General features: G+C 47.0%; 1 protein-coding gene across 1 annotated transcript; it reads left to right on the top strand.

Moving 5' to 3' along the window:
• The first annotated feature begins 20,688 nt into the window (after positions 1-20,688).
• On the top strand, positions 20,689-21,789 carry LOC130478157 (neuropeptide Y receptor type 4-2-like). The gene has a single exon (XM_056850287.1). It carries the CDS (start codon positions 20,689-20,691, stop codon positions 21,787-21,789), a length of 1,101 nt encoding a protein of 366 aa, XP_056706265.1.
• The last annotated feature ends 2,257 nt before the right edge of the window (positions 21,790-24,046 follow it).

Genomic DNA, 24,046 nt, shown 5'->3' with positions numbered 1-24,046 from the left:
TGTCATCCTTTCAGGGCCCGTCAGCGCTACGATTCTCCGTCTTGACGGAACCGCCAAGTGACAGCCCGGCGAGGAGCCAATATTGTGATGGCTTTTGTTAAACCGGCTCGTTCAGATCTTTCTCGCCGGTCTCCCTGTTGCGACGAGCGAGTTCATCATTTCCAATGCTTCTTCTAAAAAAAGAAAACCAGTCTGGGCCCAAAGATAAAGGAAGCAACCTCACACACCATTAGGATAATGAAGAAGAAGAGTTGATTTTTATATGCCGACTTTCTCTACCACTTAAGGAAGAATCAAACCAGCTTACAATCGCCTTCCCCTCTCCACAACAGACACCCTGTGAGGTAGGTGGGGCTGATAGAGTTTGGAGAGAACTGTGACCAGCCCAAGGTCAACCAGCTGTCTTCATGTGTAGGAGTGGGGAAACCAACCCAGTTCTCCAGATCAGAGTCCACCGCTCATGGATGTGGAGGAGAGGGGAATCAAACCCGGCTCTCCAAATCAGAGTCCACCGCTCCAAACCACCACTCTTAACCACTACAACATGCTGACATCAGACAAAGAATCATAGTGAGACCGGCTGCAAGAAGAATTGGAACTGAAACGAGGGCTGCTTTGTGGCTCATCACCACCGAGGCATAGGAGACGGGGCCCCTCTTGCTGTCCCGTGACGCTGGGGGGTCGAGTGACCCAAACAATCATAGGGATGTTTTCCATCCTGTTCCTGTCTGCATCACTGTACAGAAATAGGGTGGCCGTGAATGTTCCCTGGGCTCACCGTTTGGCTCAAAATCACTTATGTATGGGGGCAAAACAATCTGGAAAATTATGAATCCTGGCTGGGTTTGTGGCTTTTTACTGATGTTCACAGCCACTGACCACGTTGGTTACTGCTTCAAGGGCTACCCCCACCCCCCGCCCATGATCCTCAAGTACTTACCACCAGTCATAGAATCAGAGAGTGTGAAGGGGCCATAGAGGCCATCTAGTCCAACCCTTGCTTAATGCAGGATCAGCCTAGAGCATCCCTGACAAGTGCTTGTTGAGCTGCTGCTTAAAGACTGCCAGTGAGGGGGAGCTCACCCACCTCCCTAGGGAGCCGATTCCACTGTCAAACAATTCTTACTGTAAATTTTTTTTTCTAATATCCAGCTGGTACCTTTCCGCCCTCAATTTAAACCCCTTATTGCGAGTCCTATCCTCTGCTGCCAACAGGAACAGCTCCCTGCCCTCCTCTTCTGGCACCAAGGGATCACATACTTGACCTTAGTACCATAACTGACTATTTTCTGATACTACTAAGGACAAACGATCATTTAGAATGAGAGCAGCACATCCTATACAGGCAACACAAGGGTCACAAAATGGCTTGGCAGATTCTTCATTATGCGCGCACCCCATAGGGGAAAGAGCCACGCCTCGTTCATTCCTAACAGATTTTAGCCAAAGAGTCTTCTCCATTTGGTGCACTAACTAGAAAATATGGGCCATTGGCTTTGCCTGTGTCGTTTTGATACTTGTGCCTGTTCTCCCAAGCCCTGCGACCGCTTTGTGGAGTGGTGGTTCCTGTGCTGTTGTGCATGGATGTAACAGGACCCTAATTTGGGCTATTATTCTGTTAGGGTGCTTGTATCCCGTTGACTCCCGCTGCACTTACTGTGTGCAGGATTACACCCCTAGTTGCCTGGTACGCGTGCGAAGGGGAGCTCAGTCTTTTAACAGACATTTGCTGACAATATCATTATGACTATGTAATTTTTTTAAATTCATTGAGAAAGCAAGATTGCTTTTGTAAATAGAAAAAGGGAGTGATTCTCGGAAAAAGACGGTATTCTTCTGCTTCACTGCTGGACAGTCAGACTAACTTATTGAATGATGACTTTATGCAGAAGACCCTGTACACAATCTACGCAGGGGCGATAAAGTCATGTGCCCTGTTATGTAATGACTCGCTAGCTATGTGTTGAGTTGGGGGAGCATATTTTGGTACTTTTTTTCTGCATTTAGGAGATTTGTTCTATTAAACCATGTCAGCATGTATATCGCTGAAAGGGACTTTTGAACAGGCAATGAAACCGGGAGATTGTCTTGATTTTATTTTTAATTGCAGTAAAGTAAATTATGGTACTGATGGTTTCCGGGAAAACATCTGGAGGAGCCTCGCTGGAGGCTTTAACAATAGTGGAGGAAACTGAAAACGTCCTGCAAGTTGGGATGTGCGTTGACGGAGAAACTTTGATCGAATTTGCAATGGAGCAGAGTGCTGTTCGCAGACCCCATTTCCTCTGCAGCTTTCTGTACTTAGCTGCAGCTTCTGTCATAACATTTTTTTAATAACACTTGTGCATTGTGGGTATCTCTGCATCATTGAAAATGGTTGCAGCAGTTTTACCAAGGAGGGCTTTGTAGCAACAATCTCATAATCCAACTTCATGTAGTCCTAATGGATTGTACAATCAGAAATAAAACTGCTTCTTATATTACAAGCTGTCTTGGCAAATGATTTTCTACTTCAAAAGGGCTCTGGCGGCTCCAGATCAAGAATTAAGTACAGATAAATACCAGGGGCATCGATTTCACTGAAATTGGCGAGGGTTATGGGCAGGATTTGAACTGACTTGCCCTGGTGAGGGCTTTTCATTCAGGACTTGACCACTTCCCGTTCTTCTGGGCCTCTCTGTAGCATTTGACGTGGTGGAGCATCCAATAGCACCTTAAGACAAAAAGATCTCCAGGGTATAAGCTGTCGAGAGTCAAAGCTCCTTTCAGATACCTTCATCACGGCTTTGACTCTCAAATGTTTATACCCTGGAAATATTGTTGGTCATCAAGATGCTACTGGACTCGACTCTTGGACCCCTTTCAGACGACCGTTCTAAACTGGATGTCATCCGTTGTTGGCCCATTTCCGAGTAAAGCGATACAGAGATGGGCATCCATTTCAATCCATCTATGAGCCGTCTCTAAAGCGCTCTGGCCAGGTTAAACAGCGCCACTATTGTTTTTCGCCTTTTTCCATGTGTCGTTCTTTTTCAGCTATAGCGACAGGCGTGTGGATGGTGCTGTTATAGCGCTATAGTGCAAATCTTAGAACATTTTTTAAAGGCTGAAAAAAAATGCCTGGCTGGAAAAGGCGAAGGGGAGATAGCGGTGCTTTGGGAAGTGTTCCAGACACTTCAAACAGCACACTGGAGTGACTCAGAGGCGCAAGGAATAACTGAAAATGGGAGAAAGCAGTTTTCATAAAAAGTGGCAGAGCCCTGCGATGCCGATGGGATGCAAACGGTTTTGTCTGAACAGGTTAAAAAACAAAACAAAACACAACCATTAGCAGCCAGGAGCCAAACTGGTTGCGTCTGAATTGACACAAAAAATCCGTTCGCGACCCGCTGCTCAACCGGCGTGTAAGGGCAGTTTGAAAGGGTCTCTTCTAGAGGAGACCAACATGTCTGCCCACCTGATGCTAGGGAGCATCCAGTAGCACCTTAAAGACCAAAAGATTTCTAGGGTGCAAGCTTTCCGGAGCTTATACCTAGAAAACATGTGGGTCCCTAAGGTGCTACTGGACTCGACTCTTGCTCTTCTCCTGCAGACCAACACGGCTCCTCTCCCAAAGCTACACAGTTAGGGGCAACACTTTGCCATCTGCTGGGATATTGCCAAAGACTGGCTCTCCCTCACGGAGTGCTGGAAACAGTAAGGTTCTCTTTGGGCCTGACGCTTCTTCCTCTTTGTGTAAATCTGCTTAGAGAGAGATCATTCATCGTTTGGGATTGCAGGGTCATCAGTTTGCTGAGCCGATCCAGGAAGAGCCGTGGATTCTTTTGAGGTGAAGTCTAAATGCAGAGCAGGGCTGGATGCAGGCCAGCATGGTGTAGTGGTTAAGAGTGGCAGACACTAATCTGGAGAACCGTGTTCGATACCCTGCTCCTCCACATGAGCAGCAGACTCTAATCTGGAGAACTGGGTTTGATTCTCCGCTCCTCCAAATAAGCAGCGGACTCTAATCTAGAGAACCGGGTTTGATTCCCCACTCTTCCACATGAGCGGCGGACTCTAATCTGGAGAACCGGGTTTGATTCCCCACTCCTCCACATGAGCAGCAGATTCTAATCTGAAGAACCGGGTTCCATTCCCCACTCTACATGAAGCCTGCTGGGTGACCTTGGGCTAGTCACAGTTCTCTTCAAACTCAGTCCCACCTACCTCACAAGGTGCCTGTTTTGGGGGGGAGAAGAAGGGAAGGAGATTGTAAAATGGTTTGATCCTCCTTTATAAAAGGTAGAGAACGTCGGCATATAAAAACCAACTCTTCTTCTTATAAGTGGGAGCTTATTCCAGACCAGTTGGGAGCATCTATGGTGGGCCATTCCAAAGCTGGCCTACAGCTTTATATTTTTTGCCAAGTGGCCAGCAAAGGATGTGGCAGGCAAATGTTTAAACAAACGACAGCCGGAGGAAGATCTCGCCTCATATGGCTGATAAACTCTGACGTCTCGCCCGCCTCAGGATCCCCACAAATCTGCTCTGAGTAGTGGAGCTGGGATCCTGCCCTGTGGGGTTTAGCTAATCCGCTGGGCCTGACGTTAGCCTATAAACCAGGCTAAAGCGGCTGAAAATAGATGTTGCCTTGAAGAGTCAGGGCAGCCCATAATCCCACGGGTCTGGAGGTGGATGGCCTAGAAGTTAACAAAGGCAGCCAAGTACAACTAGGGTTGCCAACTCCAGGTTGAGAAATACCTGGAGATTTTAGGGGTGGAGCCTGAGGAAGGTGGGGTTTGAGGAGGGGAGGGACTTCAGTAGGGTATACTGACATAGAGTCCACCTTCCACCGTTTTCTCCAGCTGAACCTATCTCTGTCACCTGGAGATCAGTTGTAATAGCGGGAGATCTCCACCTACCACCTACAGGTTGGCAACCCTAAATACAACCCAAAACTCTAATCTAGGGGGCTGAGGTTCTGACCTGGAGCAGCACATTGGCATGGGCTCAGAGTTCGTCTGTCCAAGCATCCATTAACCTCCAAGTTAGGGTTTTCAGGCTCCAGGTAGCACCTGGAGATCTCCCGCTATTAGAATTGATCTCCAGGTCTTCTTCTTCTTCTAATTACAAATGAAGATAAATAATCTAGATTAAATGTAAGTTAGAGAATAAATGTTTATGTATTTGCTTTAGTAAAGAATATAGTGTGAGTCCAGACTAATAAGAAATGCATTCACTGATATAGAATGCATTAGCCCCGCTCTGTTTGTTATTTGAGGAGGATCTTGTTGTAGATATGGAGTTTAAGGAGTGTGTGAGGTGTAAAAAATAATTAAAAAAATATGTAATTAAAAAAGAATTGGTCTCCAGGTGACAGAGATCAGTTCATCTGGAGAAAATGGCCGCTTTGGAAGGTGGACTCTATGGCATTATGCCCCATTAAAGTCCCTCCCCAAACCCCACCCTCCTTGGGCTCCACCCCCCAAATCTCCAGGTGTTTCCAACCAGGAGTTGGCAACCCTACTCCAAGTGATGAAATCCCACAGACGGCCTGCTTTCCTGGGGTTCCGGTTGCCTGATGCGACTGCTTTTGCAGATATATCTGCTTAAACTGAATCACTGAATCGGTCTCCAGTGATTATAAAACGCTTGCCTCCTGTCCTGCCAGTAAATGGGATGAGCAATTCCCTTTCTGACCCTGCTTTACGGGACCGTTCAACATTGTTGAGCCGTCTCCACAAATTCCTACAACACTATTCTTTTCTCCAGGTCAGCGGTTTTCAGACTGTGTTCTGGAGTGTGTGGCGAAACCACACTACAGGACACAAAAATCACAACTTTGGGATGTAAAAGTGATCATTTTGGAAGGGTGGTGCAAAATTTGCACTCAGCAAAATTATCACGGTGTGGGAATGTTGTTCCTATGAGGGAAGCCAAAGGTGGTCGGGGCTTTTTTTTGGTTTAGAAGCAGTGGTTCCCAAAGTGGGCAGTATCACCCCCTGGAGGGCGGTGGGATTACCTGGGGGGGGGGGCACTAAGAGGCAAGAGGGCAGCAAGGGGGCGCTAGAGGTGGGGCCCCTTCAACTGTGTTGTTCACTAATTTACAATAGATCAAGCTATGGCCCCATGCTGGCAAATTTGGTGGAAACTATCAGAATTTCCCCCCAGACTTTGAAGAGCTGGTACCACTAGATCGAGTTCATCAGTTCTGTTGAACACATTTCAACTAGCGAGTTTTAATTTGATTTTGAATAGATGTGCAAATAATTGTTACTGTTTTGAAATTTTGTTATTATCTTCTTTAGAGGGTCATGCAAACCCCTATTTTGAATAATGTTTTTTATAGGATAGAGTAAGGGGTGCTGGGGTTGAGTTTGTGGAACTAAGGGGGTGGTGGCCTGAAAAGTTTGGGAACCACTGGGATAACTAGGGTGGGACGTGGTAGAGGTTTCTAAAAGCATCTAGCCCAATCATGTAAACTCATATCAACTCATACAGCTCAAAACAAATACACCTCTGGCCTAGGGCTGCCAACCTCCAGGCAGGGCCTGGAGACCGCCCACCAATCTCCAGGCGACAGAGATCGGTTGCCCTGGAGGAAATGGCTGCTTTGGAGGGTGGACTCTATGGCACTGTGTCCTGCTGAAGTCCCTCCCCTCCCCAAACACTGCCTTCCCTGGGCTTCACCCCCAAATTTCCGGGAATTTCCCAACCCAGTGTTAGCAAAACAAATTGACACCCATAAATCCCTGCCTTACACAACAACATTGCATTGGGTATTCTGATGGATGAGGATCTCCACATTTGGAGAACATAAACCAGCATTAGGGCTAACCTGTGGGGTTGCCAGCTCCGGGCTGGGAAGAACCTTGAGATTGGGGGGGGGGAGCCTGGGAAGGGTGCGCTTTGGGGAAGGGAGGGGCCTCATCATGTAATGCCATAGACTCCACCCTCCAAAGCGGCCATTTTCTCCAGGGGAACGGATCTTAATTGGCTGGAGAATCAGTTGTAATAGCAGGAGATCTCTGGGTACCACCTGGAAGTTGGCATGGCGTTGCCCATGGGATTTAATGTTTAACAATTTGTCGAAATGTTACCCAAAGAAGACAAGCAACGATCACTGGGAGGATTTCTGCTTCCCCCTTCTGGGTTCAACTATGAATTGCGCTCCTGATTTCTGTCCCTTTAAAACACTGGTTCCCAACCAGGGGTCCGTGGACCCCCAGGGGTCCGCGAGAACTAAATTAAGGTCCGCGAAACAAAGTTATAAACCCATAATAAATTAATATTTTCAATTAAAAGTTCTCTATTATAAAATATATATATTCAAATATAATTCTAAGTTTAATGTTTAACTAACAGTTATGATTAAAGTTTATTTTCAAATTCCCGGAATTTTTATTTTGAACCTTGGGGTCCCTGCACCGAACAAAAAAGTCCTAGTGGTCCCTGGTCAAAAAAAGGTTGGGAACCACTGCCTTAAAAGATACAGGGAGAAAACGCATGGTCGCTTTAGCCTCCTTTCTTCCCTGTTCCAGCCAGGATTCAGCCAGGATCGAACGCACATTCGTGCGTTCGATCCTGGCTGAATCCTGGCTGGAACAGGGAAGAAAGGAGGCTAAAGCGACCGTGCGTTTTCGCCCACACACAACTGCAGACTGTTGGGGGGAAGAATTAGCTGAGCCTTATAAACGGCCTCTGATTGAGGCCCTGCCAAAACCTGACCCTCCTGTTGCTGACCCAAGCGATTCCTGTCCCCAGTGCAAATGACAGGTCTTCCTGCAACCCTGGGAGAAGATGCTGAATCAACAGGGACCATTTCCTTTCTTGTGAGCATCTCAGGGAAGGCCCAGGCACCAGATGTCCTTGAAGGGAAGGGTATAAGTGGTTGCCAACCTCCAGGGTGGGCCTGGATAGGGTTGCCAGGACCGCCCTGGTCACTGGCCGGAGATGGGGGGGGGGTAGGGTTGTCAAATCCAGGCTGGGAAACCCCTGGAAATTTGGGGGTGGAGCCTGGGGAGGATAGGGACTTCATTGGGATACAGTGCCATAGATAGGGTTGCCAACCTCCAGGTGGTGGTTGGAGATCTCCCACTATTACAACTGATCTGGCGACGGAGATCAGTTCCCACGGAGAAAATGGCCTCTTTGGCCATTGGACTCTATGGCACTGAAGTCCCTCCCCAAACCCCGCCCTCCTCAGGCTCCACCCCCAAAATCTCTAGGTATTTCCCAACCTGGAGCTGACAACCCTATCCATAGAGTCCACTCTCCAAAGCATCTATTTTCTCCAGGGGAGCTGATCCCTGTAGTCTGGAGATGAGCTGTACTTCCGGGGATCCCCAGGTCCCACCTGGAGGCCGGCATCCCTAGCCCTGGGGATCTCCTTGACTTGCAACTGAACTCCAGCCCAGAGAGATCAGTTCCCCTGGGGGTGGGGGAGGCTGCTGTGGAGGGTGGAGTCTCTTGCTCAGCCTGCTGAAGTCCCTACCCAGGTTCCCCCCTCCCCCAAATCTCCAGGAATTGCCCAAACCAGAGTTGGCAATCCTATCCTGGCACAATTAGTAAAAAGTGGGGTGGGGGCAAAGAAGGGGGCAGTAGATAGGGTTTCCAACCTGAAACTATTTCAGCACAGGTTACCTATTTCCTGAACCTCCAGGTGGTGGCTGGAGATCTCCCGCTATGACAACTGCTCTTCAGGCGACAAAGATCAGTTCCCCTGGAGAAAATGGCTGCTTTGGAAGGTGGACTCTATGACGTTGAAGTCCCTCCCCTCCCCAAACCCTGCCCTGCTCAGTAGGGTTGCCAGCTCCGGATTGGGAAATACCTGGACATTTTTGGGGTGGAGCCTGAGAAGGGCGGGGTTTGGGCAGGGGAGGGACTTCAATGTGAGTCCAATGTGATTCAATGTGAACAAGTGTAAAATGATGCATATTGGGACAAAAAAAATCCCCACTTTACATATACACTGATGGGATCTGTGCTGGCAGCGAAAGACCAAGAAAGGGATCTTGGATCGCTGGATGAAGATGTCAACCCAGTGTGCGGCTGCTGTAAAAAAGGCAAATTGCATGCTGGCCATAATTAGGCAAGGAATAGACAATAAAACTGCTGCAGTCATACTGCCGTTGTGCAAATCTATGGTGAGACCACACTTGGAATACTGTGTACAGGTCTGGCCACCACTCCTAAAAAGGGATATTGCAGAGCTTGAGAAAGTGCAGAAAAGAGCAAGAGGGGAGGGAAATTTTCTCACAGCCCCTCCCAACCTCACCTCTTAAATATCCATGCTACTTCTCATCAACCTTACGTTAACGGCCAGTGTGGTGTAGTGGTTAAGAGTGGCAGACTCTAATCTGGGGAACAGGGTTCGATTCCCCACTCCTCCAAAGGAAGCCTGTTGGGTGACCTTGGGCCAGTCACGGTTCTCTCCGAACTCCACGGTACTCTCCGACCTCTCTGTCCATGCGCAGGCAGGCAATGGAAAATCACCGCCGAACGTCTCTTGCCTTGAAAACCCTGTGGGGTCGGCCATAAGTCAGCTGTGCCTTGAAGGCACTTTCCACAACCGGAAAAGATTCACCAAGTTAAAATATTGTGCTGTTTCTGTTCTGTTCTGTTTCGATTCTGCTTAGAGACATTTGTGCCATTTAACATGTATGATTCCGCAACAGGAATAAGCCCTTAATAGTTAATTTTTCACCTATTTAATCCTTTTAACAGATAGGTGCTTGCTATTTTAATATTTGCCACTAGAGGACAGTAGTTAACTTTATATTTCCACATTTAAACTGGAGCCGGATACAATACATACGTGTTCTTGTTGAACATGTCTTTTAGGAGCAAAAAGCTGCGTTGTGTTGCTGATCATATGTAGGTGTTGCTACTAATATTTATTTCTACCTGTATTTGCCCACAATCCAGCAATAGCGCACTCAGAGGTGCGGCTAGATGGGAAAACTGATGAAGTACAAGATGAGGAGACATATTTCCGGTTGAGTTGCCAAATCCAGGTTGGGAAATTCTTGGAGATTTTGGGAGTACAGCCTGTGGAGGGTGGGGTTTGGGGAAGGGAGAGTGGGATATAAGGTCACAGAGCCCAGCCTACAAAGGAGCCATTTACTCCAGGGGAACTGATTCCCAAGGCCCGAACCTTAGCGTAACCTACGTCGCGAACACTAACACTCCCCCTTTCTGGGAAGCTTCTCAAAGATGTGAACTATGTTGCACATTGGTGTGCGTGTTGTTCTTGGGTGGCAACAGGAAGAAGGGAGAAGTCTGTTTGTCAAAATCAAGCATGAATTTATTTGAGACAGTGATGTACCGACTCCTCTCCACAGACTCAGTCAAGGGGACTGGCCAATCCACTAAACCCGAAGGGATTGAAAAATACCCTAAGCGGACAGTGACAAGATTTTAAAAACTGCACAGATTCAAACAAAGCCACATCTGCTCAAAATGGTTCACCTTCCACCAAATGCCCGCTGGAAGAGAAGAGAACTTATATGCCTTTTGGAATGCAAAGAAGGAAGGTACCCCCCCCCCCACATTCCCACTCGGAGAAAGGATTTGCCACGGAGATCTAACTCTTTTCACGATCGACTAAATGGCCAATCCTATGGGAGGGTACCCCCACCCCACCCAAGAGAAGGAGTGTCTCAAAACAGATAAAAGGAAGTATTTCTTCATACAACACATAGTTAAATGGTGGAACTCTCTGCCCCAGGATGTGGTGATGGGTGCCAACTTGGAAGGCTTTAAGAGGGGAGTGGACATATTCATGGAGGAGAGGGCTATCCATGGCTACTAGTAAAAATGGATACTAGTCATGATGCATCCCTGTTCTCTCCAGGATCAGAGGAGCAGGCCTATTACATGAGGTGCTGTGGAACACAGGCAGGATGGTGCTGCTGCAGTCAAAGTCTTGTTTGCGGGCTTCCTCGAGGCTCCTGGTTGGCCACTGTGTGAACAGACTGCTGGACTTGATGGGCCTGATCCAGCAGGGCCTTTCTTATGTTCTTATGGAGGATGGGGCTATCCATGGCTACCAGCCAAAATGCATACTAGTCATGATGCATACCTATTCTCTCCGGTATCAGAGGAGCATGCCTACTATATTAGGTGCTGTGGAACACCGGCAGGAGAATGCTGCTGCAGGTGTCTTGTTTGGGGGCTTCCTAGAGGCCACTGTGTGAGCAGAGTGCTGAACTTGATGGGCCTGGGTCTGATCCAGCATGGCCTTTCTTAGGTTCTTATGTTCTTATAAATGCATGCAGAAAACAAGATGTTTCCGAAGATGCCTCAAATTGCCATGCTTTAGGGATTGACTGCAGATGTACATCTTTATTGCATTCCCCTCTCTGTCCTTATCTCCAGGGGACCCGATCTCTGTCATCTGGAGCTCAGATAGAATGCCAGGAAATCTCCAGGCTCCACCTGGAGCTTGGCAACCCTAGGAAGCCCGCCACTTCATGGAATCAGCAGTCGCACCAGCAACAGGAAAACTGCACAAGTCTGTCTCAGTGGGGAAAACCCTGGGATGGAGTCAATTTGGGTTGTTTTGAATGAATCCGTCCACCACTCAAGTCTGTCTGCTCTGCATAATTTGTGTTCCTTCCCTCCTTCCCTCCCTCCCGTCGCTGCAACTTGTCTGGCTGCTATGGAGAGGCCACACACCAGAGGAGTGAGCCAGAGGTTTGCGCTCCCGACAGAACTCCTTGGCTAGATGCCTTGAGCCAGCCAGGATCAGATCCTCAGCGGGGACAGAAGGAGGGGAACAAGATTTAGGCTCGGCAAAGTGACTGGCCAAGATACCTGGCAGGTTTATGCGAACGGTGTCGGTGTGTGTGAAAAGGTAAGTCTTATTTACATTCTTTGCTTCAACATCACACAAGAGCGTTAGGAAGAACAAACCAGGATCCCCTGTGCTGTAAGCTGGCCTTGTCTGTCTCTGCGATCTCTTTCAAATCAGTACTTAGAAATCGTGGGCTGGGGAGGTGGGCCAGAAAAACTCCATTCCCCACTGACCCAGATTATGAAGAGTAAGAGTTGGTTTTTATACCCCAATTTCCTCTACCTTTACAATTGCCTTCCCTTCCCCTCCCCACAACAGACACCCTGTGAGGTAGGTGGGGCTGAGAGAGCTCTAAGAGAGCTGTGACTAGCTCAAGGTCACCCAGCAGGTTTCATGTGGAGGAGCAGGGAATCAAACTCAGTTCTCCAGATTAGAGTCCACCACTCTTAGCCACTACACCAAGCTGGTTCTTCTGACCATGCTTTAGCTATCAAGTCTATTTTCCACTGTGATGGGTTTCTAACCAGCAGCCTGATCTCAGTGGCAGGGAATGCGAGAGCTGAAGCTGCCTTATACTGAATCAGACCATCGGTCCATCAAGGAAAGAATTGTCTACTCAGACCGGCAGCAGCTCTCCAGGATCTCAGGTGGAGGTCTTTCATATCACCTACTACGTGGTTGTTTATTTTAAACAGGAGAAACCGGGGACTGAACCTGCTACCTTCTGCATGCGAAGTAGAGGCTCTTCCACTGAGCCACGGCCCCTCTCCTGATTCTGAAAGTCCTTCTAGCATAGGGTTTGCCTTTCCAGTTTGCAGAGACAGGAGGGGGAGCCCTTAGAGAGGGCCCGCCTCAACACATGGATGAATGCTGGCAGATGAGGTGGGCTATGGACCACGGAAATAGGGTCTGATCGATGCAGCTCGTCTTAGGGACAGCTCTTCCTTTAATTTTGCCCTAAGAAAGGTGTGTGGTGCATGTCCTGGAAAGCAAGAGGGAATCAATCACAATGCATCTGAGAGGTTACCTGATGGATTTTTAGAAATGAGTGTTTTGAAAACAAACCTCTTGAGTGATTTCACTATGCTTATCCCTCTTTATCCAGCGTGGTATAGCGGTTAAGAGTGGTGGATTCTAATCTGGAGAACCGGGTTTGTTTCCCCACTCCTCCAGATGAGCGGCAGACTCTAATCTGGAGACCCGGGTTCGATTCCCCACTCCTCCACACGAAGCCAGCTGGGTGACCTTGGGCCAGTAACAGTTCTCTCCGAACTCTCTCAGCCCCACCTGCCTCACAAGGTGCCTGTTGTGGGGAGAGGACAGGAAGGTGATTGTAAACCAGTTTGATTCTTTTTAAAGGATAGAGAAAGTCAGCATATAAAACCCAAATCTTCTTCTTCCTCCTCCTCCTTCTCCTTGGGTCCTTGGCATCTGCTGAAGACCAGCTCAAGGACTTTTGCTACTTCTCGGTAACGTTGTAGCCACTGAGCATTCTGTCCCTATGAAGACATCTATTCAGACCTGATTTCTCCTCAATGTCTTAAAGATGCAGGTATCTAAAATAGTTAGATTTGAGTCCAGTTGCACCTTAGAAACCAGTAAGATTTTGGGGATATGAGCTTTCGAGAGCCCTTCGTCAGATATGAGCCAGAACAAAGATCCCTGAGTCCTTATATCCCAATCTGAAGTTGGGAGGGTTATTGCAAAGAAAAGGAGTCAGGATGCAGAGATGCGATGCAAAGAAAGGAATCAGGTACCTTAAAGGTCATGGGAACTGTCCCTGAGTGATAAAGTCGCCTGCAAATGTATACTTTGGGATGTTTGTTGTCGCGTAATACATGAAATTAAAATAAGTACCAGAAACGTTCATTCTCCTGTAAGTATATTCTGACAGCCTGGCATAGGGATGTCTTGCAAGTAGCATGCAACTGAGCATGTATGTACATAAGGGCTAACAAGTCACAGCACACTTATAGTGATCCCAGCAATGGGCTTTCAAGGAAAGTGATTAAGCAGAGGTGGCTGGCCATTGCCTTCCTCCGCAGAGCCTTACTTGGGTATCTCTCTTCCAAGTACCGACCCTGCTTAGCTTCAGAGATCTGACGAAATTGAGTTACACCAAGCCACCTTCATTCTCCACACTAGCCAGAATTGCTCTTTAAGATTAGGGTTACCAACCTCTGGGTGGTGGCTGGAGATCTCCCACTATTCCAACTGATCTCCAGGCGACAGAGATCAGTTCCTCCTGGAGAAAATAGCCACTCTGGAAGGTGGACTCTATGGTATTGTGCCCTACTGAGGTCCCTGTCCTCCCCAGGCTTCATCCCCATTCTTCCACATGAGTGGCGGACTCTAACCTGGTGAACTGGGTTTGATTCCCCATTCCTTTGTGTGTTGGTGATTGTGGATCGGATTGATTCTTCTTTAAGTGGCAAAGAAAGTCGGCATATAAAAACCAACTTCTTCTTCTTCTTCTTCTTCTTCTTCTTCTTCTTCTTCTTCTTCTTCTTCTTCTTCTTCTTCTTTTCCCCACCCAGAGGGACAACCCTACATCCAGGTCAGGGTAGGTTCTTATTGCTGAAATAGAAGTACTGTTTTATTTTTATGGGTCCGATACAAAGAGCAAGTCTCCCTCCCTATAGCTTAGCCTCTGTACAGGATTTATAACTATAAATACCGTCTTTTCAACATGGCTCCAGGGGGTACCCAAAACATCTTACTTTATTCCCCTCACATCCATTTTATCCTCACAACAACCCTGTGAGGTAGGTTAGGCTGAGAGAAGAAGAGTGGTTTTTATACCCCAATTTTCTCTGCCTTTAAGGAGTCTTAAACTGGTTTACAATTGCCTTCCCTTCCCCTCCCCACAACAGACACCTTGTGAAGTAGGTGGGGCTGAGAAAGCTCTAATACAGCTGTGACTAGCCCAAGGTCACCCAGTTGGCTTCATGTGGAGGAGTGGAAATCCAACCCATCTCTCCAGGTTAGAGTCTGACGCTCTTAACCACTACACCACACTGATCAGAGCCCAAGGTCACCCAGCAAACTTCCATGGCATGAATGGGTATTCGAACCAGGGTCTCCTAGATACTAGCCCGACACTCTTCACCACTACACCACACTGGCTCATCCTAAAAGAACGGGGGGGGGGGGGAGAGAGAGACGACGTCTGGTATGCCCCCCCCCCGCCTGTTTGCTGAATCAGCTCCATCTCTGGTCATTAGGACCACACTGATACGCACCCTTCGTTCAGAATGATAAAGTGGGGCTTGCTGCGCTTTGCGTCCTCTTGAGCTGCTGCCAAATAGATTACTTCTGAGTAATCGTGCATAGAATTGCATTGTAAACCGAATTATCGCTTCCTGGTCTTGTTTCCTCTTTGCCAGGTCAATATTTGACCGTCTTTTATGGGATCGTTCGGTTCTGCAGTTCTACACCTCCACTCCTTACTCCTCTACATCTGCAGTACTGAGGAGGGGAACAGAAAGTCGAGGCCGACCCTCCCCCTGGGAATCAGGACCCTGCTGGTGGAGACAGGCAGGGAAACGACAGGCGGAGGGTTTCTGGCTCCCTTGGGAACTTGCATTTCCTCAGAGAACCTGCTAGGGTTGCCAGGTCCCTCTTCGCCACCGGTGGGTGGTTTTTGGGGTGGAGCCTGCAGAGGGCGGGGTTGGGGAGGGGAGGGGCTTCAACGCCATAGAGTCCAGTTGCCCAAAACGGCTATTTTCTCCAGATGAACTGTTGGCTGGAGATCAGTTATAAAAGCAGGAGATCTCCATCTAGTACCTGGTGGTTAAACAACAAGCTTGTGCTGAACTGGATAATGGAAAGAACAAAACAGCACTATGACCAAATGATATCCAAAATACAATCCTATACTATGCAAAAATCTTTATCATTCAACCACAGTACTGAAAACAGACATAAAAACATATACGGTACTTATCAAATCTACAAGAACGTGAATAAGACCATACAGAATAGTGAAAACTCTCATACAGTCCTTTCAAATGAATGAAAAGTCTGTTACATCAATATGCCAGAATAGTATAAGTGTTACCCAAGAACACAATCTTAAGCACACTCAGGCACGCAGATCTCAGTGAGGTTGGGTTTGGGGAGGAGAGGAAGGAAGCTCAGCAAGGTGTAATGTGTCCAAGCCCCCACCCTCCAAAGCCGCCATTTTCTCTGGGGGAACAGTTCTATGACTGCTGGAGATCAGTTGTGTTTCTGGGAGACCCCCAGGCCCCACCCGGAGCCCCAGCTGGCAAGTGAGGAGTGGAGGTGGCTTGCCATCGCCCACCTCTGCCGAGTCTTTGTTGGTGGCCTCCCTTGAGTCCCTTCCAAGTACCAACCCTGCTATACCGTCCCATCCCACATCCTTGGGTTTACTCATCAGCAGGTCTGATCATATGTGGTTGGCCCTCAGGGTAGGGTCGCCAGTTCCAGGTTGGGAAACTCTTCCAGATTTGGGGACGGAGCCTGGGGAGTACAGGGACCTCAGTGGGGTATGATGCCATAGAGTCCACCCTCCAAACCAGCCATTTTCTCCAGAGGAGCTGATCTCTGTAGTCTGGAGATGAGCTGTAATTCTAGGGTTGCCAACCTCCAGGTACTTGGAGAAAATAAAGGCTCAGTGCTGTACGGATAATGGCAAAGATCTTTATATACCAATATCCCTTTAACTGAGGCACGCAATATCATTCAAGATCTACTGGATACAAGGAACGAGTTGTCTCCTCCCACTGATTTTCTGTTACAGCTTCTGGACATTTTGTTTGAGGACAATTTTTTTAGGTATAAGAACCAATTTTATTTACAGATAAATGGTGTATCTACGGGCGCAGCATGCACCCCTTCCATAGCCAACATTTTCATGATTCATTTTGAGCAATGTTTTTTATTTCACAACAACCCTTTCTCCCAGGATATTTTGATTTACAGACGTTTTGTGGATGATTTGTTTTTCAATTTTCGATCACTTACCGTGTATACTCAGTTTTTACAGTGGATTAATACTCTCCATTCCCATTTATCATTCACTGGTACTGTTCATGATACTTCCATTCCATTCTTAGATGTTGAAATCTTTTTAGCCCATGATTCAACTCTTTCAGTCAATCCCTACACAAAGCCATCTTCCAAGCATGACGGCTTGGATTTTTCTTCGTTCCATCCTCCTCATCTCATCAAGAATCTTCCCTACAGTCACTTTTTATGTTTAAAACGAAATTCTACCTTTCATACCGATTATCAACAATCTGCTGATCAGCTTCAAAGTGCCTTGTCAGCTAAGGGTTACCCAGACCAAGTTTTACAATCAGCCAAATTGAGAGCCGATTCTCTGGATAGAAAAACTCTTTTAATTTCCAAAAATCCCCCAATTTCCCGGCCCGCAGTTACTTGGTCTTTGCAATTCAGCCCAAAATCACACATTATTAACAAAATAATAAAAAAACCATTGGCATCTTGTACAAAGCCTTCCAGGTTGTCAAGCCCCACCATTGTGTGGACTTCGCCGTCCTCGGGCTGTCCGTGATCATTTGACACACTGATACTTCAATACAGCTGCCCTCTCCCTCAGCTCATTTCTTACTACCAGTCCTTGGTCATTATCCTTGCGGCTCCTGTACAGTTTGCAATTTGTGCCTTACAGTGAAAGAAATCACTTCCTCTGTTACCGGGTTCACGTTTACTCTCAGGCATTTTTTTAATTGTGCCTCAAAACAGGTCGTATATTATATTTTATATAAATGTGGATTTTCCTATATAGGAAGTACAATTAGACCTGTAAGAACTAGAATTGCTGAACATTGGTCTAGAATTCGCGCAAAAAATTTGGAAGCTCCGCTCACCCCACATTTCATAGAAAAAGGACACGGTGACAACGATATGGCGTTCTGCGTCCTGTGGCAGTATCATGGTTGTCCCCATGACTCTCAAAACATTCAAAAAATACTACACCAGATGGAGACTAAACTCATCTTTTTCATGGGATCACTATCCCCGAATGGCTTGAATAATGAATTGGATTATTCCTGTTTTTTTATAGGACACTTCTCCTTTAAGAGGTTTGGTTTTTGGTCTATACTAACTTACCAGCTGCAGCTCATTACTTTATAGTTCTATTTGAACTTTCACTTGTTTGTTTTCATTACGCACTTGTCCACTTGGAGACCTAGATGAACTTCTTCTGGCCCCGTTTGAGACTTTGATCTTTTTGTATACTTCTTGGGTAAGATAATTTTTAATTTTAATTCTTATATGATGGCTGAATATCTCTTTCCTGACTAATTTTAATAAATTGATAATAAAGGATGTAATTTTATATTTATTGTATTTATTGTGATAATAATGTTCTATTAGTATTGTATATGCATATTTATTTATTTTATGATACACAGATACATATAGCTGATGAAGCCATGTGCGAAACGTGATTTTGATCTAAATGACACGTCCTGACATCTCCCCATCGTGGCTCTTGCCTGTGGTATCTGCTTTTCAGCTGCCTACAAGTAAAAAAGAAGTCTATTATGGACAATAGATATTGACTTACCTGATTCACAGGATATCTATATTTTCCATTGAACTTGATATTATGCTGGACTTTTTTTGAAATTTTGTATGTGTATCTTATTGTATTCTACTTGTATTATATGTTCACTCTTTGCACCAATTTTTCACCTTTTATAAATTATCACTTTAATTCTAAGTACCTTGTGTGTGCTGTTTGGATCTTTGCCAACCTCCAGGTACTTAGTAATCAAATCTAGGCTACAAGTACACGCAAGGATGGTGAGGAATCAAAATTATGCAATGGCTGCAAGATCATCCTATGCAGCCAAATGGAAAGGGTCAAATGTTTCAGAATAAAGGGATTAAATCATTTAAATGTTAGAACTGGTGGAGTTGGAGAAATTAGGGAAAATGGGAGGCTTGGATGAATCATTGTGACAATGTATAAGATCTGGGAAAAATGGAAGATTACTTTTTACTCTGATCCAGAATGTAAAATTTTATATAACATGAAACTTTAGAATGAGATTAATATTAGGATCAGAACATGTTAACAAAGGATAGTAACATTTTATTTAGAGGTAGATGGAGGTGATGGGGAAGTCGTTTTATTTTTTATGTTTATTGGAAATTAAGACAACAATTGATGTAATTGTGATTTTGACATTATTTTTACATTGTTGTTAAAATTATGAAGAATTTATAGTTTTAAAAAACCAATAAAATTTATTTTTTAAAAAAGGAATCAAAATTATGCACTTGCAAAGCTAGCAATAAAAGCAAAAACTCAAGCAGAAATGCAAACGGTCTATTCAAGGGAACGGCCTCTAAGTACAAGAATAAATACGTGCTATATACAACAGAACAGAAAGCAATAATTGACCAAATTTCACAATTACAATATCCCAAAGGTAAGTCTTGGTATAAATAAATGCATATGCAATTCAGTCAAAATTCCAACATCACAAGAATAAATATTCATATAAATAGATGCATAGGCAATAGTCCAAACGTCCAAAAATGGTAAGTATAAACTGGGCAACGGAGTAGTTATAAACCGCAATGGGCTTCCGGTAAAATCCCCATTTCATAATCTTTTTCAAGCTTCAAATATTTCCGTGTGCCAATGAAACCCTTATGGGAATAAAGCTTTTAAGCTTGCATTAAATATGGGCGACTTTGATGTATGTGGTTCTTTGATGTACATTTTGTCTTGTGTTGTCTTGAATTACATGTGGTAGCTTATAAAGAATGTTTGCACTTGTTTAAATCGTCTTCGCTCCTGTACTGATTTGCAAATCCCTTGATACTTGTACAGCGGTGTCTATTTCGTTCTCCCACCTGGAGACTGGCACCCTCCTGGGATCCCTGCAGACATGGGTTCAAATCTATTCCTTTGGAAAGGCCGACAGACAGGGAAAGACGTATGTCCACTCCAACCATATTCTGCGGAGGAAACACTCTGGGGAAACCCTGCTAGCCTGATCCAACCAGATCTTGACAGATGTCAGAAGCTAAGCAGGGTCATCCCTGGTCAGCATTTGGATGGGAGACCTCCAAGGAAGTCCAGGGTCAACATTCAGAGACAGGCAATGGAAAACCACTTCTGAACGTCTCTTGCCTTGAAAGCCCCATGAGGGGTTGCCATAAGTCAGCAGTGGTGGGACGGCAGTTCCCCCACACAATCATGCAGGAGCCAAACCAGAACAAGAGAGCTGGCAGCGCCACAGCAGAACAGCTGGATGCACCAGTGTGCGTGTAGTGGTTAGGAGCAATAGACTCCAATCTGGAGAACCGGGTTTGATTCCCCACTGCTCCACATGAGCGGCGGACTTTAATCTGGTGAACCAGGTTAGTTTCCCCACTCTTCCACATGAGCAGTGGACTCCAATCTGGAGAAATGGGTTTGATTCCCCACTCCTACACATGAGCGGCGGACTCTAATCTGGAGAACTGGGTTGGTTTCCCCACTCCACATGAAGCCTGCTGGGGGACCTTGGGCCAGTCACAGTTCTCTCCGAACTCTCTCAGCCCCACCTACCTCACAAGGTGTCTGTTGTGGGGAGAGGAGGGGAAGGAGATTGTAAGCCAGTTTGATTCTCATTAAAAGGTAGAGAAAATCGGGGTATAGAAACCAGCTCTTCTTCACCCTGCCACTGTGGGTGGTGTGGTAGCCTCAACCGGTGGTTGGTACTGCATTATGGATGGGGTCCATCCTGGCCTCTACCTCCCTTTCGCGCTTCTCTTGCCTCATTCCCCAGAGTGTAGTCAATACTATACCAACGTCAAACTGAGTTCTCTATCTCTTGTTCCTATGCAGATCATTCCCATGTAACTCCACCTGCAATAAGGGAAGTTCTTGAACCATCGCCCAACGCGCCTCTGGTTTCAGAATGAATAGGACCCCAGCTTTTGACACAGTGACCCTACCCCAAAGCAACTGGAGTGTCCCCGACCACATGGTCCTCCACTGTAAGAACACCTCCGACATTACCGTCCTTCTGGCCACCTCGTATAGCTTGGAGACTGTCTTGGGCATTCTAGGGAACACGTGCTTGATTGGGATTGTGGCCAGGCAGAAAGCCACCGCCACCAACGTCCTGCTCACCAACCTGATCGTGTCTGAGCTGGCCATGTGCATTTTCTGCCTTCCCTTCACCGTCACCACCGTCTTGTTGAACTACTGGGTATTTGGTGAGGCCATGTGTAAGGTCACCGCTTTCATCCAGTGCGCGTCTGTGACGGTCTCCGTCCTATCTCTTGTCCTCATTGCGATGGAGAGGCACCAGCTCATCCTCAACCCCACAGGCTGGAGGCCCGGCCTCTCCGAAGCCTACCAGGGTGTTGCGGCCATGTGGACCTTTGCTTCTCTCTTGTCCCTGCCGTTCGTGACCAACTCCACTTTGAGAACTGGCATCTTCAAGTGGTACTCCGGCGTCGTGGACTCGTACGCGGACAAGTCCATCTGCACCTGCCCCTGGTCTTCCGAGAAGGACAGGCTGACCTACACCACGGCTCTGCTGCTCCTACAGTACTGTGCCCCCCTTGCTGTTATCCTGGCATGCTACCTGCGGATCTACCTCCGCCTCCGGAAGAGGGAGGGCCTGTTCGAGAAGAGCAAACCCGGCTGCCAGACGGTCCCCTTGAAGCGTGTCAACCTCCTGTTGGCCTCCATGGTGGCTGCCTTTGCCGCCTGCTGGCTGCCGTTGCACGTCTTCAACGCCATTGAAGACTGGAACTATAAGCTCATCCCCTCCTGCCTCCACGATGTGATCTTCTCACTCTGCCACCTGACGGGCATGGCCTCGGTCTGTGTGAACCCCATCCTTTACGGGTTCCTGAACAAAAACTTCAAGAAAGAAGTGAAGGACCTCATTGTCAGTTGCCACCACCGTTCTTCAGAGCAAGAATATGAGCATCTACCTCTGCCCACCATGCAGACAGAAACTTCAAAGGATTCCCTGAGGCTAAGCGGTCAGCAGGCACCCGTCTAGTTCTAGGGTTGCCAACCTCCAGGTGGTGGCTGGAGATCTCCCACTATTGCAATTGATCTCCAGGCAGCAGAGATCAGTTCATCTGGAGCAAATGGCCACTTTGGAAGGTGGACTCTTTGACATTATATTCCACTGAGGTCCCTCCCCTCCCCAAACCCTGCCCTCCTCAGGCTCCACCCCTCAAAATTTCCAGGTATTTCCCAACTCGGAGCTGGCAACACTATCTAGTGCCCATGTTAAGTATTCCAAGAGTCTTCACAGCGAAGTTGCCAGTTCTGGATTGGGAAACGTCTGCAGATTTTGGAGCCGGAGCCTGAGGAGGGTGGGGTTTGGGGAGGAGGGGGTATAATGCCATATAATTGGGGTATAATGCCATAGAGTCCACCTTCCAAAGTGGCCATTTTCTCCAGGGGAACTGATTGCTGTCGCCCGGAGATCAGTTGTAGTAGCAGGAGATCTCCAGCCACCACCTGGAGGTTGAAGGAAAATAACAAGCACTGATGGCTACTGGAAACATCAATAAGACTTTTTATAATTCAGTCATAAAAATCAAACCTTATACAGTGAAACAGAAGCAAACAAAGTCCTGTAGTGAAAATAAATTCAGCCGGGTGAGGTCTCCCGGTTGCCAAGTTCCAGGTGAAGGCTGGAGATCCGTTCACTGGGGCGGCACTAGCGGCATGCCAAGCCGCAGATGAAACAGGTACCGCAGGCACAAGTAGTTGCAGATCAATGTTGGCTGTATGGAGCCGAAGAAGTTTAAGCCAAAACTTGATTTTAAAGTATATTGTAACAAAAATTGGGGCTAAATTGCCCTTTACTTTGAGGAGAATTTCCTTAGAATATTTTAAGCCCGAAATAGGATTCCGGTATTTTCCTGTTTCGCTGATGCTCTGTCCATCGGGCTTAAGGTGGCTTGAGCTAGTATATTTGACTCAAATGCCAGTGAATAATATCACATCTGTCATGAGGAAGGCCCACGTCACAGGTTTATGTTCACATCTTAAGCTTAAATTGGGGTTGACCCAAAATAGACACCTGTGTTTGCTCTTCAAATCCTCTGCCACTGCAGCAGCATTCATAACCAAAGCAAAGGACAGGGGATGGAGAAACCTTTGGTAGGGACATAGAACCCTTCGCCAAAGTAATGTCACAACACACTTGGCTCTTACGAGGCCCCAGCAGCTCTGGAGGTGCATGGGAAATTCCAAGCTGTGCTTCCCCCAAATACGAAACCTATTACTTGACAGAGACCCAAACAGGAAAGAATGTGTGCAGTTTCTCCAGCAGCAAAGTAACATGTCCTTCTAAGGTTGCCAACTCTGGGTTGGGAAATTCCTGGAGATTTGGGGGCAGGGCATAGGAAGGGAAGGGTTTGGGGATGGGAGAGACCTCGGTGGGGTATCATGCCATAGAGCCCGCCCTCCCAACCTAGAGCTGATAACCTTAGGGAGGTTAGGGACCTCAGCGGGGCAAAATGCCATAGAGTCCACCCTCCAAAGCAGCCTTTTTCTCCAGGGAGAACTGGAGTCTGGAGTTCAGTTGGAATTCTGGGAGATCTCCAGACCCCACCTGGAAGTTGGGAACCCAGTGTCCCTCATTGTAGAAAGCTTGCCAGAGTGTTGGGTGCTAAGCGATTCAGTCACAAGATTCTAACACAAACTCAGAAAGGCTGATGTCAGCCAGGATTTCCTTCCAATAACGATATAAGGCCAAGTACTGTAAATAGCACTAAATAATACATTTGCAGGTTTACTCAGGAAGGTGTGCCGCCAACTTTACTGCTCACGTACTCTTTGTGACCTACATTTCAGCCTTGCTCTCCTCCCGAGGCATTGCAGTGTGAAGTCACGTGAGGACATCCATGTTCTCCGCTTGCTTTCATTGGGTTGCCATTGGGCCTGGAGATCTCCCATAATTGTCATGGATCTCCGGACTACAGAGATCAGTTCCCCTGGAGAAAATGGCTGCTTTGGAGGGTGGACTCTACGGCATTTTGCCCCACTGAGGTCCTTAACCTCCCTAAGGTTATCAACTCTGGGTTGGGAAGCATCTGGAGATTTTGTGGGTGGACCTTGAGGAGGGCGGGGGTTTGGGGAGGGGAGGGACTTCAGTGGGTTGTAATGCCATAGAGTCCACCTTCCAAAACAGCCATTTTCTCTGGGAAACTGATCTCTGTGGAGATCACATGTAATAGCAGGAGATCTCCAGCTATCACCTGGAGTTGGTAACTCTATTTCATGGGGAGAAAGAAACC

Source organism: Euleptes europaea, chromosome 5, assembly GCF_029931775.1.
Source record: "Euleptes europaea isolate rEulEur1 chromosome 5, rEulEur1.hap1, whole genome shotgun sequence".
NCBI classification, from domain to species: domain Eukaryota; kingdom Metazoa; phylum Chordata; class Lepidosauria; order Squamata; family Sphaerodactylidae; genus Euleptes; species Euleptes europaea.
The sequence above is the reverse complement of the archived record's forward strand: the minus strand, read 5'-3'. Positions and strand labels throughout refer to the sequence as shown.

Coding starts and splice junctions, on each gene's coding strand:
- LOC130478157 (XM_056850287.1), top strand. CDS start 20,689: ATGAATAGGACCCCAGCTTTTGACACAGTGACCCTACCCCAAAGCAAC.